Below are 19286 nucleotides of genomic sequence, written 5' to 3'. Positions count from 1 at the left end.
TGGTGTACAGCGCTCTTGACGGTACATGTTTTATAATTTCAATATTAATTGAATACGGCGCCTAGCTAGGTCGTAGCAAATGACGTAGCTGAAGGCAATGCTAACTATCGTCTCAGCAAATGAGAGCGTGATTGTCAGTGAACCATTCCTATGAACGTCGGCTGTACAACTGGGGCGAGTGCAAGGACGTCTCTCTAGACCTGCCGTTGGTGGCGCTCGGTCTGCAATCACTGACAGTGGCGACACGCGGGTCCGACGTATAATAATGGACCACGGCCGATTTAAAGGCTACCACCTAGCAAGTGTGGTGTCTGGCGGTGACACCACATTCCTCCCCCGCAAATCGGCGTACGGTTGTGTTATAAGGCTTCCGCCCGCCGTGGGGAGGACCCCATGTTGACGTATGCGACGAGGTGGGGAGCCTAACAACAGGCGAAGCTGTGCCACCCGCACCCGGCCATTCGATCCGAGGGGAGCTAGGAAACGCCTGAAAACCTAGTCCAGCGTGCACGCCAACATGCGGTGTATGCACCCGTAGAGAGACAGGAGGGGCCGAAGGGTCGACCTACATCGCGTCGGGGTACCTGACGGGCGAAGACAGCTGGTCCAGAGCGGGCACGAGTTCCATTGCGGAGGACAGCTGGTCACGGGAAGCGATCGGCGGCGCGTGACCCAGGGAGGCGCCCGGCGGCTGCAGCGACGCATCCACTGCGGGCGGCGCCGGCGGGAGGACTGGCGGCGGCGCGTCGCCATGGGGCAAAATGGAAGGCATCGTCTGTAACACCTGGGGATGAGGCCAGTAGATGGGTCCCCGGGGCGCTGACCGGACGGCACCGTCGCTGAAAGCAGACGGGGAGTGGCAGAACCCGTGCGACGACAGAGGCGCAGCTGATGGAGATGCCGACGCACCTCACCAGAGGCCCCCAAAACCAGATACATAGCGCGGCCGAGGCAGCGAAGAATGCGTCCTGCGAGCCAACGCCGTGAACCTCGATAGTTGCGATAAGATACGTCGCCTGGAGCAAAAGCAGGTGGCTGCCGCTGCACAGTAACCTCATGCGGCGGATGTAGCAAAGACATCAAGGTTCAATGAGGACGACCGTGGAGCAACTCAGCCGGCGAGCGACCATCTCGGGGCTGAGAGCGATACGAGGACAAAAAGAGCAATAACACATCCTCCCGAGGATGCGACTCTTCCAACTTCAACATCTGAGACTTGAAAGTCCGAACCAATCGTTTAGCGGCACCGTTTGACTGAGGCGAAAACGGCGCGGATGTCAGATGTTGAATACCATTGGCCTTGCAGAATGACTGAAATTCTGCGGACATGAATTGTGGGCCATTGTCGGAAACAATAGTCTGTGGAAGACCTTCAATACAAAAGATAGCGGATAACGCTTGGATGGTGGCAGATGACGTCATGGAAGACATCCGGACAACAAAAGGAAAATTACTGAATGAATCTACCACAACCAACCATTGAGCATTCCAGAACGGACCAGCAAAATCGATGTGTAAGCGTTGCCAAGGGGAAGTGGCTTTCGGCCATGCAAAGAATTTCCGCGGTGGTGCGGATTGTTGTTCGGCACACGCCATGCAAGAAGAGCACATATCCGTAATCACAGCATCGATTCCGAACCAAGTACAGTGCTGACGAGCAAGTTGTTTCGTGCGCACTATACCCCAATGTCCTTGGTGGAGAAGCCGTAATACAGAGGACTGCAACGAACGTGGAACCACGACCCTGGACTGATCATTATCAGAACGCAACAGCAAAAGACCACGTCGAACAAAAAGTTTCTCCTTGTGAGCAAAAAATCGGCGAACCAACGGATCCTCGATTCGGGACTTTGACAAGGGCCATTGCGTAGCAACAAAACGCAAAACGGCAGCAAGGACAGGGTCAGCAGCTGTGGCAGTAGCTACACGACGAAAATCAATCGGAAACGATTCGATCACGTCATCGGATTCCGCATCAATGAACATGCAAGCAAGTTCGGAAGAATCGAATGCTCTATCCTCAGCAACAGGCAAACGGTACAACGCATCGGCGTTTCCGTGCTTAGCAGTGGACCGATACAAGATATCGTAGCGGTACTGCGAGAGGAAAATAGACCAGCGAATGAATTTCTGCGCTGTACGTGGAGGTACAGGCTTGTTCGGATGAAAAAGCGACGTCAAAGGTTTGTGGTCTGTGATGATGGTAAAGTGACGACCATACAAGAAATCATGAGACTTAGTAACACCAAATACGAGAGCCAAAGCTTCTTTCTCTATCTGTGAATAATTTCTTTGCGCAGACGAGAGCGTTTTGGACGCAAAGGCAATAGGGCGATCATGCGATCCATCTTTGTGCGCAAGCACAGCACTGATCCCGAAATCTGATGTATCTACCATCAACAAAAGGGGTTTCTGGGGATCGAATGGCGTAAGGCAAGTATTTGAAAGCAACGCCGATTTCAGCTGGCGAAAGGCGTGTTCGCATTCCGTCGTCCAGACGAACGGAACACCTTTACGGCGTAAGTGATGAAGCGGAGCTGAAATGGAAGAGGCATGGGGAACATATTTATGATAATAGTTGATTTTTCCCAGCACACTCTGTAGCTGCTTCAAATTCTGCGGCGAATGCAAGTCTTCTATGGCACGGAGGTGCTCGGGACTGGGATGTATGCCTTGGGCATTGATGACATGTCCCAGATAGGGTAAGTCACGAGCAAAAAACACACATTTGTCCTTCCGCAAGCGAAGACCATTTTGTTGCAAGACCTGAAATAATGTTCGGAGATTGGCTAAATGTTCTTCGTCCGTCTTTCCGGAGATCACAATATCATCCAGATAGGTTGCTGCAGTAGGGACCGATGCACAAACAGTTTGTAAATATTGCTGAAACAATGCAGGGGCGGATGCACACCCGAATGACAGTCTTTTGAATCGGTACAAACCAAGATGCGTGTTAACCACCAAGACGCGCTGGGATTCGTCGTCCACTGGTATTTGCAAGTACGCATCTGCTAGGTCCAACTTCGAAAAATATTTACCCGGGCGCAGTTTGTCAAAAAGATCTTCCGGGCGGGGTAAAGGAAAAGTTGCAATCACTAGTTGTGCCCAGAGAGAAGCCTGCACACGTTCAATCACACCTTGTGATTCCAAATCGTGTAATGTTCTTGCGACCTCATCACGCAATGCGTGGGGAACATTTGGCGCTCTGAAAAATTTCGGTTGCGCGTTTACTTTCAGTTCCAAATGTGCTTCATAGTTCTTAGCGCAACCAAGGCCCGTGCAAAAATGTCTGCAAATTCTTCACATAGACGAGAAACTCTGGCTGAAGGCATAGTCTGATGCATTGATAGGACCTGATTGACTATAGACAAGTTAAACAACTGAAATAAATCTAAACCAAACAAGTTCACTGCAGAAGAAGAACGAAGTACGTAAAATGACACAAGTTTTGTTTGTCCCTTGTATGTTGCAAGAAGGCTGCACTGTCCTAACACAGGGATCTTGTGACCTGAATATTTAGTTAGCGTAACATTTGCAGCACGCAACGGAGGTTTGCCCAGCTGGTGGTACGTGTCGTGATTGATTAGTGAAACCGCATCTTCGGTATCGAGCTGGAATGGTATCATGTGGCCAAGAATGTCCAAGTCCACAAAAAGTTTATTGTCCTTCTGACGACAAGAGCGACTCTGTCGTGCAACGTGAACTGACACTGGTACAGAAGCACTCGCGACTTGGCGTGAACTGACACTGGTACAGAAGCACTCGCGACTTGGCGTGATTTCCGTCGTTGACGACGCACACTATTTGTGGGACGAACAGTCACTTTTAGAGAGAGTGGCACTGGGCGGAGTGGAATTAACTACATGAATGTCCATGGGCGAAGGCTCACGAGCCCGAGTATTCTTGGTTCGATTCCGGCGCGAAGCAAAGGGCCTGGAATGGTTGGTAGCGTCCGATCTAAGCTTTTTCTGGCAAACACTTTGAACATGTCCTTTTTTATTAGAGAAAAAGCAAATAGCCTGGCGTGACAGGCAATTGTCACGCGAATGTCTAGTTGCACACCGCGGACATGATTTTAGCACTGCATTTGCTTGCTGGCGCGGCAAACGTAGCGGAGAGCTTGGCGGCAGCTGCACGGACGAGCGCGAGGGCTGTTTACTGTTCCGTGCAGCTCGCCCGGCGGGACGGTTAATGTGACACACAGCTGGTGAAGTTTCAAATGATTCCTGAGCAAAGTCAAGTGTGTCTTGCCGATCCAATATGTCCATCACCTGTTGAAGGGAGGGATTGACTAGTTTCAAAATCTGTTCCCTTATACGAACATCAGAAACGTTCTGTGCAATTGCATCACGCACCATAGTATCTGAATAAGGGAGTCCACATTCACACTCAAAAGCACAATCCCTAGTAAGGCCTTGCAAAGTTGCAACCCATTCCCGATTAGTCTGACCGGCCGTACGTTTTGTACGAAAGAACGTATACCTTTTTGCAACGACATCGACTGATTCTTTGAAATATGCATCTAATGCAGACAAAATTTCGTCGTAGGACAGAGTTGCTACGTCGCGCCGGGGAAACAATTTCACTATCACACGGTACGTGTGCACCCCGACGGATGCTAACAAAAAAGGCTGCCGCTCGTTACCTTGAATTCTGTAGGCGGCGAGATGGAATCCAAATTGGCGTGACCACTCCGTCCAGCTTTCCAGTGCCACATCAAAAGGACGAAAAGGTGGTGCAACTGCATGTTGTGGCTGTGGTAGCGGTGGAGCGGCGGTGGCCACATCGTTTTGCATTGCACGTTGACCCTGGACGAGCTGTCCAAGGGCATCCAATAATGCCCTCATCTGCTGATTCTGCAAGCGATAAAATTCGGACAGTACATCGGGAGATTGTGGCGAAGCCATGACACAAAGAAATCAGTCTATCAACAAACACAAAATCCTCGGCGCCAATGTAGTGTTGGCAGAAGAGCCAACACAGTGTTGCTAGAGGAGGCCGAAATACACGCGTTTAAGCTCACGCAGACTGGCGTGAGGTCTGGAACAATTAAAGGAGTTGAGTCTAATAAATAAAGTACGTAGTGGCTTGAATATTTAACTTTAATCCATATTTGGTGTACAGCGCTCTTTACGGTACATGTTTTATAATTTCAATATTAATTGAATACGGCGCCTTGCTAGGTCGTAGCAAATGACGTAGCTGAAGGCTATGCTAACTATCGTCTCGGCAAATGAGAGCGTGATTGTCAGCGAACCATTCCTATGAACGTCGGCTGTACAACTGGGGCGAGTGCAAGGACGTCTCTCTAGACCTGCCGTTGGTGGCGCTCGGTCTGCGATCACTGACAGTGGCGACACGCGGGTCCGACGTATACTAATGGACCGCGGCCGATTTAAAGGCTACCACCTAGCAAGTGTGGTGTCTGGTGGTGACACCACACACTTGCTTGAAACAACAGCTGCATCCATTTAGTGGAACATAGAAATGATCTGTATGTGGGGTGCATGTCATTGTTTACTTTCTTGAAAAATATGTGTTACTTTGCTGGCTATGTTTTCAACTAGCTTCTGCAAGAATTGGATACAATTAATAAAAGACTGTATATTTCGAACTCACATTGACATATTTTCCATTTATTGTCTTCAGAAATCTAATTTCCATCTTCCTTGAGTTTTCCAAATCATTCCCGAGGCTCCTACTAGTATTCCATGAATTTCCTCGTCCCCAAATCCAGCTGATTTTCATTACTTGAAATTAAATTTTTAACAGTTCCATTTTACTAGTACTTTAATTGTTGATTGTGTTTAATCATTATTCAGTTAATGCAATGAAAAGCTTGATTGTTTTGTGCGGCTCATATAATGATCTTATTGTTGAAACCTAAACTAAAATAAATGAATAAATTTACATGTCAACTTCTGATGTATGTTGTACTTGATTTGATCTTTATCGTTCATGTTACAGGGTGATGCACAGTTCCATAGAGCCTTGCAGTTAAGTCTTACCACAGACACAGCTGATGGAGCACCACCAATACCTCGCACTATCAGCCAGGATGAAGAACTGCAGCTTCAGAAAGCTCTTAGCCTTAGTCTTCAGACCAAGATAAATGACACTGAAGGTGATGATGAGCACGAGTTGCAGAGAGCTCTTCAAATGAGTCTGGAATGTGAGTTGCACCACTAAATTTATGTAATACGTTTGAGTATTAGCATGATTCCACTCATGATGAGCTATTAGAACTTTAACAAGCAAATTTTAGCAGAAATAAAATTTTTCATTATTACAATAACAAAAGTAGGATTAAAAGTCAGATAGTGAGGTGTAACGCAGTGCATGAGATAGTATATTGTTGAGTACACTCTCTTTGTGTGGAAAAATACAAAATAATTTGTTTTAAATTTACCTGCAAGCACTGAATCAGACATATTGTATTTTTGGTTAGTAGCACATCTTACAAGGGATCCCTCGAGGGTGGCAAGTTCAATCTTTAAGAAGGCTCATTTGCAAGTGTTGTGTCAACAATTATGACAGGAAAAATAATAGTGCTAATGACTCATCATGTACATCTAGAGGGCAGCTGAAAATGAGTGTCCAGGAGGTGCAGAGATCAACCTTCTATGGGATGTATGTATGGACATTGTCAACATGTGAACTCAGAATGAAAAAATGACGTGCTACAGTGATCACAAAGGTTCGCACCGTCAAGATCAAAGGTAAACTCCTTGGGAGTTGCAAATCATGCAGGACATTCAGCTAGGTATCCACTCTTAAAGAATGCGTACAGAATCAAATTGGTGTAATGGGTGATGAGAACTGATGGAATATCATGGCACGCAATCAAATGCAAAACAGTCTGTCATGGAGCTTATCGTGAAACCAAGTATCATTTAAGGCATAACTGCAGGTAGTATGATAATGTTTTATAGGAACAGAAAAACAAACATCCAGAGGCTGAATTTGTCCAGTGGTTCCAGATGGTATGAATTGCAACGTCATACACTTTTCAGAAGAGATAGTTTGCTCTAAAGGAGTATGATTTGTATACACAATGCAGGAATCGAGCAAAAGCTATTTATAGTGACCAGCTATTGGGCAAAAGCAGTTCTCTTATCATAGTTGTTGTTCCCTTATGCCAATTTTCCCACTCTTGCTTGCTGTTACATAAATATTCCCTATTGCCCTCGCAGGATCATGCACGTGAGAAAGAATTGTAGGGGGCAGAGTACCTCCAACTTCTCACAGCTTAATAAATAACTTTCCAGCCAATTTTCCATCCAGGATAAAAGTCGATGTAATTGTCTGTGAATACATAGAGGAATTGATGTTAGTTGATCTTGTTATAACTCTCTGGTACCTCTAATTTACAGTGTTCCTCTCATATGCATTCCCTCTTCAGATCCTGATTGGTTGGAGTTGAAAATCAATTCCTTACAGAATGATGGGATAAGTTTGCTTATCTCATTTACAAATTCTTGGGCCGATTCCACAGTTTGCTGTGCATCGTCAAGTTGATGCTTTGTTAAAAATTTCTTCCAATTCAATAGCACTGTTTCCCTTGAAATCACCATAATGTATGTCACACACAATTTGATGTGCTTTACATTGTAGCTCACAATTGTGCATGTCCTGTAAATTGTATCGAGCATCCTTGAAACACGCAAACATCAGCTTTTGTACCAAGTGCGTTTTGTCCTCCCTTAAATATCTGTAGCTTTTCTTATGCACTACAAAGTCACATTGCTGTGGACTTATTCGAAATCTCTTCATAATTATGTTTTTTTACTGTTCTTTGGATGATCTTCCATTTACGTAATTATGTTTAGTACCCGCTCCTTGGATGATGATTCTCCTTCATTATATTTCACTGGAGATGGATTTGTGGCTCAGTCAGACAGTGATGATGAACTACATCGAACATATCCTCATCATTGTACTCCTCATGTACTATGTCCGACAGTTGGTGTATAAGACACAATAAATTCCACTTACTCTTCTTGAAGAAACATTAATATTTCTTTTGTCACTTCTTTCTCACTCTGTGAAATTCCTTGGAATTCTTTCTGATGAAATGCCAATTTCAACAATTGTTGTTTTAGAAATAATGTACTGTTTTCTTTCCCTTTTTTTGCCATTGCTTTGCTTCATATCAACACCACTAGCACTGTTGTGAGTTACTCGTTGACTATGCTCCATAGCCTGATGCTGTGCTCACCACTGGATACCTCCGGGCCTGCCCTGTTGCCATTAGCAGCCAATATTATGGTTGCGTGGTAGACAATATGTGGGGTTTCAAATGCCATAAACATCATTGGCATTTTGCAACCTCACACTCGTGGAGTTCTTTGTTAAAGTATGTGTGGACTATTCCATCTCATGCAAGCAGGAATTATATATTATAGTTGCAGACCAAACATACTTACAACATTCAGTTTTCACTTACTGTTATTGAGAAAATTGAACAAACTTCGCTGACATTAAGGTTCTGGTATTGTTCTGAAGCAGTGATGATTTCTTGTTAAGTATTGAATTGCACATAACCATATGGTTCTTTGTTAATGCCAGCAGTTAACAAGTAGTACTGTTTGATTTTACGAAATGAGAGGTGTAACTACAGACAGATCCCCCCTCCCCCACCACACACACACACACACACACACACACACACACACACACACACACACAACACACACTTGTTGTTGGTGTTTAACCAATTTCAATATTGGGTCTTTGCTAATTTTGATGTTATTTTCTGATAGCTTATTTTTCAGACTTTTTATTTTAGTGTTCATTTTTTTTTTTTTTTTTTTTTTTTGAGTAACTTATTTATTAGACATTACACATTACATTTGTTTACTTGATTGCAAACAAAAGTAAACATTTATTGAAAGTTTTTCAAAAGAAAGGATTGCAATAACTTCAAAGTTCATGACTTACACAGATTATGTCACCGATATGTCAACACTTCCGACACACCCTTCGATCTACTATAGGGACTACTATAAATCACTCATTCATTTTGAAAGTTCTGTATTTTCCAAACTATTACATGTATATATATGATTGATGCAAGAAGAAAAGCGTAAACTCAGTGTTTGCATTGTGCCCACCAGTTCGCAGTAAGATGCAGTGCCTCGACAAAGCAAGAAAAGTGTTTCTGTGTTGAAATATATGAAATGTTTATCTGTTGCAACAATGCAGTGTATGTTCAGAAGGAATTATGGAAAAGAACTGCCTTGTAAACAGAGCATTGTGCATTAGTATCAACAGTTTAGGGACACTGGTTGTGTCTGTATACAGAAAAGCACCAGCGTCCAAGTGTGTCGGACACAACAGTGGCAAGGGTGAGTCAAAGTTTCATACATGTATCCAAAAAGTCAACAGTCCATGGAAGCCATGAATTTGGAATACCGCAGCAATGTGCAAGGGCTATTGCATTTCAAACCATACTGTCTGCAGCCCATGCAACAATTAAAACCAAAAGATAAATGCATCACAACACAGGAAGCACTTGAAGAGGAAAATTTCATCTCCAAACTGATATTCAGCAATGAAGCAACCTTCCATTTATTTGGAAAGGTTACTCACCACAGTATAAGAAGGTGGGGCAGTGAAAATCCTCATGAAATTGTGGTGCAGGAATGAAATTTGATGAAGGTTATTGTTTTACATACTGTGTTACAGACGAAGCAGTGTTTTCCATTTCTCATCTGTGAGAATACTGTCACTTCTTGCCTTGATACATTGCAGTTGTGGTTGTTTCCACAACTGACTGCTGATTTAAAGAATTTCATCTTCCAACATGATGGGGTACACCTTATTGGAGCACCGATATTCGTCAACTCCTAAAGGGAAAACTTACGCATATCTGGATTGGGCATGATGGTGAAGATGATGTGGCTCTGTTCCGTTGGCCTCCCAGGTCACCTGACCTAACACCTAGTGACATTTTTCTTTGTAGGTACTTTAAGAACCATGTTTACATAATCCCTCTGCCAAAAACACTGGAACAGCTCAAGAGGATGCATCAGTGGTGCTGCAATGACCATTGACAGGATGTTGCTATATAAGGTACGGAATGAACGTGACCTTTGTGTGCGACCAGAGGGGCACTCATAGAATATTTGTTAAGTGCAAAATGCAAACTTGGTGAGTTTACGGTTCTGTATATGCACCAATCATATTTCTGTACATAACACTTTCCAAAATACTGAGCTCGTTGTCATAATCTAGGCTCAGTTGATTGTTTCAGTTAGGATTCCAGGTACTTTCGTTAACTGCTGAATGAAACACTGATTTTCTGTCACCTTAATATATATTAACCAAATCGTCATACACACAAACATAACTTTTGTACTATCTCATTATTGCAGAGACCAATATGGAATGTGCATCCAAAACTTTCCACGGTATGTTATTGCCATGGATATATTTACAAATTTATAAAGGAAAATTAAATATTTACCTGAATCTGTGTACTTTAATAAGTGTGGTCGTCCTTTGATGGAGGACATGGTGGGTCACGATAGTCAAAAGCAGTTAGCTGGCAATGGTAGTCTTTATTTTCCTCGGCAGTGTTTGCATGAAGGCAAGTGCCCAGATCAGATGGGCACTGGGCATCATGCTCTCAGACATCAGTGCAGTCTGAGTAGTAGTGATGCAGCTGGATGATTCTAGGCCTAGCTCAGTACCGCATCAAAAAGATCTAGTGATATCTGCATACTCAGGCTGCCAGCAGTACTGGCTCAGCCATAGGTGAAGCTGGCCAGCTGTAGTCTGGCTGGTGTGAGGAAGTGGAGGCATCTGGCTATAAACCCTGGACCTAATTCTGGTTGGCGACGGCTGGAGATGACAGGCAGCCTAGTGGCTCGGTGGCTGGTAGGATCTCAGTTCGACCCTTGGCCCATCAATGCTGTGGCTGATGGGACCACCCTATCAGGTTGTCGTGTCAGAATGAAGGCGGAGCAGTATTGACCGCATGGCGGAAGCCCACACTTCAACAGATGCTTACTTGAGATTTGCTTATTTGATGACCATCCTGTCCAGATGGACAGTATTGAGAAGTACCAAAGCGCATTTTATATTACAGCAAGTGGCCACCTGTTGCAGTGGGGGCCCTCGTGCATTAGAATCTTTCCCTCCTTGGAAGAATTTGGCTCTCCAAATTCTCTCTGCTGCTGTAGCTGCAGCTTGTTAATTTGAAACAGTTCTTCTCACACACTTTCTGTCAATCTTCGTCTCACATTATGTATGGGAGTCCCTTTTGATGCACTTCTTCCTCATGAGTGCTGACACCAGTAGTATAAGCCTGCAGGTGGAAGGTGGGTAAGGTTGGGATCTATGTGGCACTACAGTTAAGATAACAGTGGCGCTTGTCATGAGCAAAACTATGAATGTGACTGATGTGGAGGTTCCCCCCTCCCTGCATGCAATGAATCTACTGATGTTGCTCCATCGAAATCCAACCATTCTTTTGGCTACAATCTGATCCAAGGAGGTGAGTAAGGTTGAGACCAGGGTAGTGTTCAGAAAAATCCGGTTTCCTCTAGGGAGAATTTGAAAGGTAAAATCAGGTTGTTAGAGTAAGAGATAGGTGGTGTTCAAGGAGGTGATTCCAGTAATTGTGGTGGGTAGCTGAAAGGAGGTAACAGAGACAGCATTGATTAATAGACCTTGTCCTTGTAACTTTAATCATTGCCTATTAGTTAACGGTCTCTTGTCATAGCAACTGCAGATGACAGTTACCAGATGTGCTACTGAAAAGAGCGAATGTGAGTTTCCTCATTGAAAGTGTTAAATTCCTCCCTGTAATCACTTCCCGAGGACATTCATCTGCCGGTTATCTATGCAGAACAGGTTAAGTTTGTATGACCCTGCAATCTTATATACCAGCTTTGTAGGGCATACTGTGACTGGCTTGGCCTTACACTGCAGCAATTCTAAAAGTGAAGAGTGATGCTGGGATTTTTTTTTTCAGGCATAAACAGTAGTAAACCCTACACCTTTGGTAACCTTCTTTCTGTTAAAAGTATGGACAACTACTTTCACACACACTACTGATTAACAGGTACACATTTAACAAAATAATCAACGTATTGCACTTAACAACATCAATGTTTCTTTGAAGACTAAATTAAATGCACTAAGTTTCTAGAATCATCATAGTACGTACTATAATGGGTCGCCCCATGACCAAGGGACATACGGATAACCTGGAGTAAATTGTTCATTTCGCCATGTTTTACATCTCCTCCCTTCCCCTTCCATCGTCTCTTTCGAGGAAGCTGCTGGTAACTGAGGTGGGACATGCTGCACCTTTAAATGTTCAGACTTGTCTCACGTGTACCACAGTGGTATGAGTGCAGAGTTGCAGCTTTATATTGACCAGAGAAGTTATTTCAAATGCCCGATAAGGTCTCTGGTACGATGTAATGAATTTTTTTTCTTTCCTTTAAGAAAATAGATGTTGGCAACATTACCCATTACCCAACACGATACATGGATAGCTTGAGCACTCTTTTTGTGCACCCCTCCTCCTTCAAACTAGGGAGTCCAGGTGACAAAATATGTACATAGTAAATTAATGTATAGTAGTTAGTTATGTTGGATTGATATAGAGCTCTACTTCAGCGTGCAATATATGTTTATTGAAGATGGTCAACTGCACCTTAAGGTCTCATTAATTGAACATGCTTCTTTACTCAGCTGTTTCTTCAGTAAAATTTTTTTATTAATTAAGTCTATACTTTCAGGCTGTGACAGTAACGAATGTCAGGCGGCAGATGGCATGGTGGATCCAGAAGAATTGAGGAGGAGAAGACTTGCATACCTAGAGTCTGTTGAAAATCAGTCTTCAAACTACACAAATCATGCCCCAAACCAGAACCAATTGAATACTTAATATTATAGTTTTGCCTTCAGACTCTAGTCATTTTTTGCACAAATTTGTTTTAAAGAGGTTGTCAGTATTTAGCTAACCATAAAATCTCTGAAGATTTGATACCATTGCTAATAAACCTGTGATCTTTACAAGAGAAACTAATTTGTATGGAAGTTTTAGACTGAATTTTGTACTAAAATAATGTGGTTTAATAAGTAGTCAACTAAAAGTTGACATAAGAAACAGGATAAATCCTGTACCTGCCTCTTAAAACTGTATTGCCTTTTCAAAACTGTTTATAGCAGGTCTAACCCATGTGACAGTTGATGTTAATTCATGTGAGAGCCATTTTCAGTGTTGTGGTCAATTGCAGCATGTTTTCTGAAAAATGTAGTTAGCGTCTCAACTTGTTTATATACCAGTTAGAGATCCTTAGATATTTACTTAATATTAAATTACAACAAAGAGCATGCCGTACTTCAGAAAAGTGAATTTTTGATTCACTGAAAGATTCTAAATTTGTATTTGTTGAAAGAGAGAGTAAATAGCATTGTTTGATATTCTGGACAAATGAGCTGTGGCCAACAAAAAATAGATAAGCAGTATTAATGTAGGATACGTTGTGCATTTCCATATGTAGTTCTAACTTGTGCTGTTAAAAGAAATGTACTGCACGTAACATATAGAAGTTTTAAAAATGTGGTGCATATTACCATTTACAACTTTTTATCAAAAATTTTTTTTGTGACACTACATGTGGAAACAGCAGTTTGAAATCTGAAAAAGGGTAAGCAAGTGAGCCAGCCCAGTTTGGTCTGCCAGCCTCTGTGTCACTATATTGCTGTCTGGTGGTTTATTTTGTGGGATGTGTGAGATTAAGTAATGTAAGGAGGCAGTCAAATGAAAATGAGAAATAGAAAAAAAAGTAAACTGTTTATTATTTCAAAAGTAATTGCCATTTATCCCACTGAGAGACAAGACAGACTGCGCCTTCATGGAAAAATGTTTGCAGTTGCCTGTGGAACCATGATCGTGCACAGGCACGCACCTCTTCGCCGAAAGCAAATCGACGGCCCGAATGCATTTCTCCAGGGCCCCAGAAATATGGAAATCACATTGAGATAGGTCTTTGTTGCCAGGATTGTTTTGACTGTGCTGCGGAAGTTTCGCTGGGAAGCTCTTAAGATGCACACACCTGGGTATAAATCAAGGTTCTGTTAGCAGCCACAAACGTCTTTCCATAAGGGCATTGATCATCACGTCTCACAGTGAGGTAAATGTATTAACAGTTATGACAACTACTTTTGAAATAATAAATAATTTTTTTTTCCCCCAACTGTCTCGTTTTGACTTGACTGCCCCTTACAAAGGGTGCTTGTACAAGAGTTTGTTGGTTGGGAAAGGGGGAGGGGGGACTAGACCTGGGAATATGGAATATTTTTAATATTTTGGAAGGTGAATGACAGCTTGTAAGTAAACACAAAATAAGTTCCAGTTCTCACCCTGTTAAAAACCTGTGTAATACTGACTTTTAAATCATTTTCTTGAAAGAAAGACGCCTGACTTCACTATATTTTTTTCCTTTCCTTGAGAGCTAGAGAGGGGTATGTGGCCCCAAGTATTTGACAACCTTGTCCACTATATTTACTGAAATTATTTGTTAAAGACAGTAGTACGTTGTAGATAAGAGTGAAAACTGGACAACGAATTAAGCAAAACTGAGAAATTTACATCTAGAGAAAAGTGTTAAGAATCAATTGGTGCAAGTCATATATGATACCAAAATATTAGATACAAGAGGAGTGGAACAAGTTAATAAAAATATTTAAAAAATGGGATGATGATTATAAGACGGAATTGATGTTTAATACTGCTGATAGACATTTATAGAAGTAGATGTGATGACAGTATCTTATCTTTTTAGTGTTGGAAGTACTAAAGATGTCGCCTCCAGAAGGAAAATAATGGCCAACAATTCTGTCTCATATTTATTAGTTTTTTGAATAGAATTTTCTTTTGACAGGATTACATTGTAAGGCAGAAAGTTTAGCTAAGCAGTACAGAAGAGCCATTGAAAGTAAAAATGCTTGTCAGAAGATAAACGTAAAACACGTTATGCACCTGTTGTAAAGGCCTGTTACATAACATCAATTGTATTTCACGGATCACATGGTGAGTGATCTCTAGAACATGGAAAACAGTTAATGCACCTTTCATTTCTGTGCAGTGGATGAAATCTCTTAGCATTATGGAAGATTGTGACATTAACAGTGCTAATGTTAGTGATTTTATAACCCAGTATGTTAATTTTAAGAATATCTGTGATGTGGAAGTAGGATCCCAACAGAGAGATCTTACCCCACCCCCTCCACCACATTACTAGCAAATCATGTTGTGCTCTGGTAGGTTATTGGATATCTGAGTACCCATGTATATCTCTGTCTTGGCTTAATGCTAAGTACTTAGACTTTGTACTCATTTGATGTTCATACTTTTCGCTATTTCTTGAGAAATGGAAAGTAATACTAATGACAATGGCCATTAATGAAGCTGTGTACTGTTGAACTGTTGTCAGAATACCAAATGTTCTTGAAGAGGTCTCTGCATGATGTTCTACAACTTATGCCAGATATAATTATTACTACACACTTTTGTATTCTAAAAGTATTTCACTGTAAACTGAGTTTTCCCAAAGAAGATTCAACATATTAGTGACTTAAAACAGCAGAATAAGCTAGTTTCTTCATTTCTGTGTCACCTAGGTCAGTCAATCGGCCATATTATAAATGCAACCTCATTAATTCTAGGATGTGGATTTTCTATATGGTTGTGATCTTTCTGTAGCCCCCAAACTTAGCACTATCCACGTCTTGTATTTTCATTGTTGGTGAAAGCTATTTTTACAGCTGGTGGAGTTTTATGTGAAGTATGTATGAACTCACTCCCATCAAAATTTAGTGATTATTTGAAATGGCTCATGTGTTGATGATTTGAGATATTTAAATGGGATATTACATTTGTTAAACACTGTATAATACCAACATGGACACGCAAAAAAAAAAAAATAAAAAAAAAAATTAATATTATGTAAACACTTGGATTGCATCTGATTCAAGGTGATAGCAGCAAAGCACCTGACTCTGTCACAAAGTCTATGATGCTCCATTGTAATTGTGCAATGAAGAGCTAGCCTGGCTAGTTATTCACACACTATTTCCTTTCCCTTTTATGCCAGAAAGCTGTGACTGCTGTTGTTCAGACAGCAGATAGCATAGTTACTATTGCAGACTTGAACCATCTCTATGGGCTTACAAGGAAAATATATTGAGTCCAAAAAAGTACTTTTGAGATTAATCAGTTTTGAATTTTGAGTGTTTTTGACACATTGAGATTTGCGTTTATACTCTTTTTATTAGGTAGTACAAGTATTACTCTCCAGTGTGACAAGTAAACCATCATCAATGAGTTTCTAACAGTCATATTTAGAATCATTGCTTGCTCTGCCCTCCACAGTAGGTTTGGAATCTTGTCAGTTCAGTCATCAGATGTTAGTAGCTGTTGTACAAGCCATGTTGCTCCCCGGGAACAAAATTGGCTCAACATAGTTGTAGGAGGTCATTCTTTTTTGCCGTGCTTATTGGCAATGGGTTTGAATATGCGGGTGTAAGTTTCTTTGCACAATAGGCGGCCATCCCTTTCAGTGAATTCTGATTTGTTGGTATTCACTAGATTGCTTGTGCTTGTATTGCAGCAGCCAAGGAACTTCCTTTGTGCACCTAGTTCATATCACCTGTCTCATTTTTTGCCACTATATTTGATACCTCCTGAAGACTGGCATCTGAATGCTACAGTCCCTGAATTTTCTAATTGCAAAGCCTCTTTGATTGGGCAATTCAAAATATTGCTAGCCCTCTGAGTACTACAGACAAGTACAGAATTGTTGGCATTATAAATTGCGCTGTGCATTGAATCCACGTCCATGTATGTGTGACCACTTTCTAAAAACTTGTCTTCTACAGTCTAATATTTGTTATTTACTGTTTTGACTCCCACATTATCAGAAAACAATGAGACTCTGTAACATGTTCAGGGAGAGATGAAAGATAATTGAACAAACCAATACCAATTTCTAAACTACGTGTTCGGCATAGCTCTCAAACTGTCAGACTGTAGACAAATTTTTCTGCTGTAGTACGATGGACTCGCATCAGAAGATGGTATACGCAAAACCAGCTGTAAGTCAAAAGTAATAGACATAAAACCAGGGTCCCTGGCACATTTTTTCTTGTCTACCGTTTTGGCTGCAATGCTATCTTTTCGTTTCTGACACGCATGTTATTGATACTTCAGTAATATCTTCTCATCGTAAGAGCATGTTGATATTTGTGACACAAAGTATACTGCTCTTTCTTTGGTTTATAAATTGACATATTGTATTCGTAACCAAAAATTCTTCTATATATATGATTTGTGTAGCTGTCTGCTTACTGTACTTCACATCTCTCCTTGTGCTAATGATAGATTTTTTGTAATAGTAAGTGTCCTATCCAGGCAGAAATGTTTTATAGATTTCCTTGAATAATGGAATTCCACAACTGGAAAACTCTCACTGTCTCGCTTTACTCCTTCAATCACTTCAGGCTTTTTTTGGTTTGGCGGTGTGTTTTCCTACCATATCCTCACCCTCAAAAGCGCTATGATTAGATTTGTTATTGAATGCCACCAGAATAATTTTGCTGCTGATACAAAGTATTTTCAGGAAAAATGCACGGCAAACTCCAAACTTTTTCTTCTCTCTCCTGAAAGAAATGTTTTCTGGAATCCTTACAAGGCATGAAATTGTCCTTGTGAGGCTTTCTGCTTTTTGGAAATGCTGCTGATACCACTGTGAAGTATTCATTTTATATTTGAGCACCTTCCAGTAGGTGGAACGTATCTCCTCTGAGGTTTATTTGGGGGGGGGGGGGGGGGGGGGGAGATGCGTACACTTAAATCTGTACATCATTTACAGCGTTAGTGATTTTTACCTTACAAAACACTAAACGCAGCCTGAACAGACCATGAAGGCCCAACGGTGCCGACAGGCCGCCATGTCATCCTCAGCCCACAGGCATCACTGGATGTGGATATGAAGGAGTATGTGGTCAGCACAATACTCCCCTGGCCATATGTCAGTTTACAAGACTGGACTTTCAATTTATGCTGTGAATTTTTCGTTTTGTGTGGTAATCCTTTTCTTCTTTTTCTTCTCTATGTAGTGGATCCATTTGCTGGGACTGTGTTTTGTCTGTCTACTTAAGATTTCTTGTACTGCTTCCCTGCATGCTGCATATTCTTCATTAATTTTTGCTTTTGAATGACAAATTGATTTTACTCACTTTGGCATTGGAAATGAGCGTTTTGCATCATTGGGCAGGAGGCCCCTTACGGGGCAGGTCCGGTCGCCTTGGTGCAGGTCTTATTACATTCGACGCCACATTGGGCGACCTGTGTGCCGGATGGGGATGAAATGATGATGAAGACAACACAACACCCAGTCCCTGAGCGGAGAAAATCCCCGACCCAGCCGGGAATCGAACCTGGGCTCCTTAGGACGGCAGTCCGTCACGCTGACCATTCAGCTATTTGGGCGGACACTTTGGCTTTGAACTATCATTTGTAACAAAAATAATTGGCAAGTTGTTGAATTAATTTAGCAATAAATGATCTATTTTAGAATTAGGGTGCTCTGAAGTTACTGCAAGAAAAGAATTACCTTTGGAATCCTCAGAACTAAAATGGTAGTAAAGACCTACATCTGAAAAATCGGTTCCAAAATCATTATCTCCATCATAGTGTCATGTTCACTTGTGGTTAATGAAACCTTCCTGAAAAAGTGGTAATTATTTTTGATGTTGTTCAAAACCTTTAATAAAACATCTGTAAGTGTTAGCATTTATGGCTGGATACCAAGCATAAAACAATTTATTTTATATACCTGCAATCCCATTCGTCCCATGTTCTCATAATTCTTTCCTTCTGGTGGTGCTGTTTTCACAGCCCTTGGTAGATCTCAAAACAATTTTCCAAAGTGTACTTTTTAATTTACAAATTATAGCCTACAAATATCAAAGTAATTGTTTATTTTGTGTTGACTATATGCACTGCTTGCCAGTATTTACTTTAGAATTTTTCTTGAAAGCTAGCTACACATTTCTTCCTTCTAGTCATAATCCTATTGTAATGAACAACAAAGACCACTGCTATGTTGATCATCCACATGATCACTTATGGATTAAAATCTTTCTGCATGTATAAATAGCTAAGAAATTGTGTATTGAAATGTACAAACAAAAATTAAGTGCACCCACAACTTTTTTTTTCCCCAGTCAACAAAATGATAGAAACTTAATTGCAAAAATGG

General features: G+C 41.6%; 1 protein-coding gene across 2 annotated transcripts in view; it reads left to right on the top strand.

The window, feature by feature from the left end:
- LOC126260217 (ataxin-3-like) overlaps positions 1-13250 on the top strand; it is a 137770-nt gene extending 124520 nt beyond the window's left edge. For both annotated transcript variants that reach the window (XM_049957516.1, XM_049957515.1), the window contains 2 exons: positions 5968-6172; positions 12756-13250. In XM_049957516.1, coding sequence (XP_049813473.1) covers positions 5968-6172; positions 12756-12904 — 354 coding nt within the window. In that variant the 3' untranslated portion in view covers positions 12905-13250. The remainder of the gene's footprint in view (positions 1-5967; positions 6173-12755) is intronic.
- The last annotated feature ends 6036 nt before the right edge of the window (positions 13251-19286 follow it).

Source organism: Schistocerca nitens, chromosome 5, assembly GCF_023898315.1.
Source record: "Schistocerca nitens isolate TAMUIC-IGC-003100 chromosome 5, iqSchNite1.1, whole genome shotgun sequence".
Classification (NCBI taxonomy): domain Eukaryota; kingdom Metazoa; phylum Arthropoda; class Insecta; order Orthoptera; family Acrididae; genus Schistocerca; species Schistocerca nitens.
This window is presented reverse-complemented; position numbering and strand designations above follow the sequence as displayed.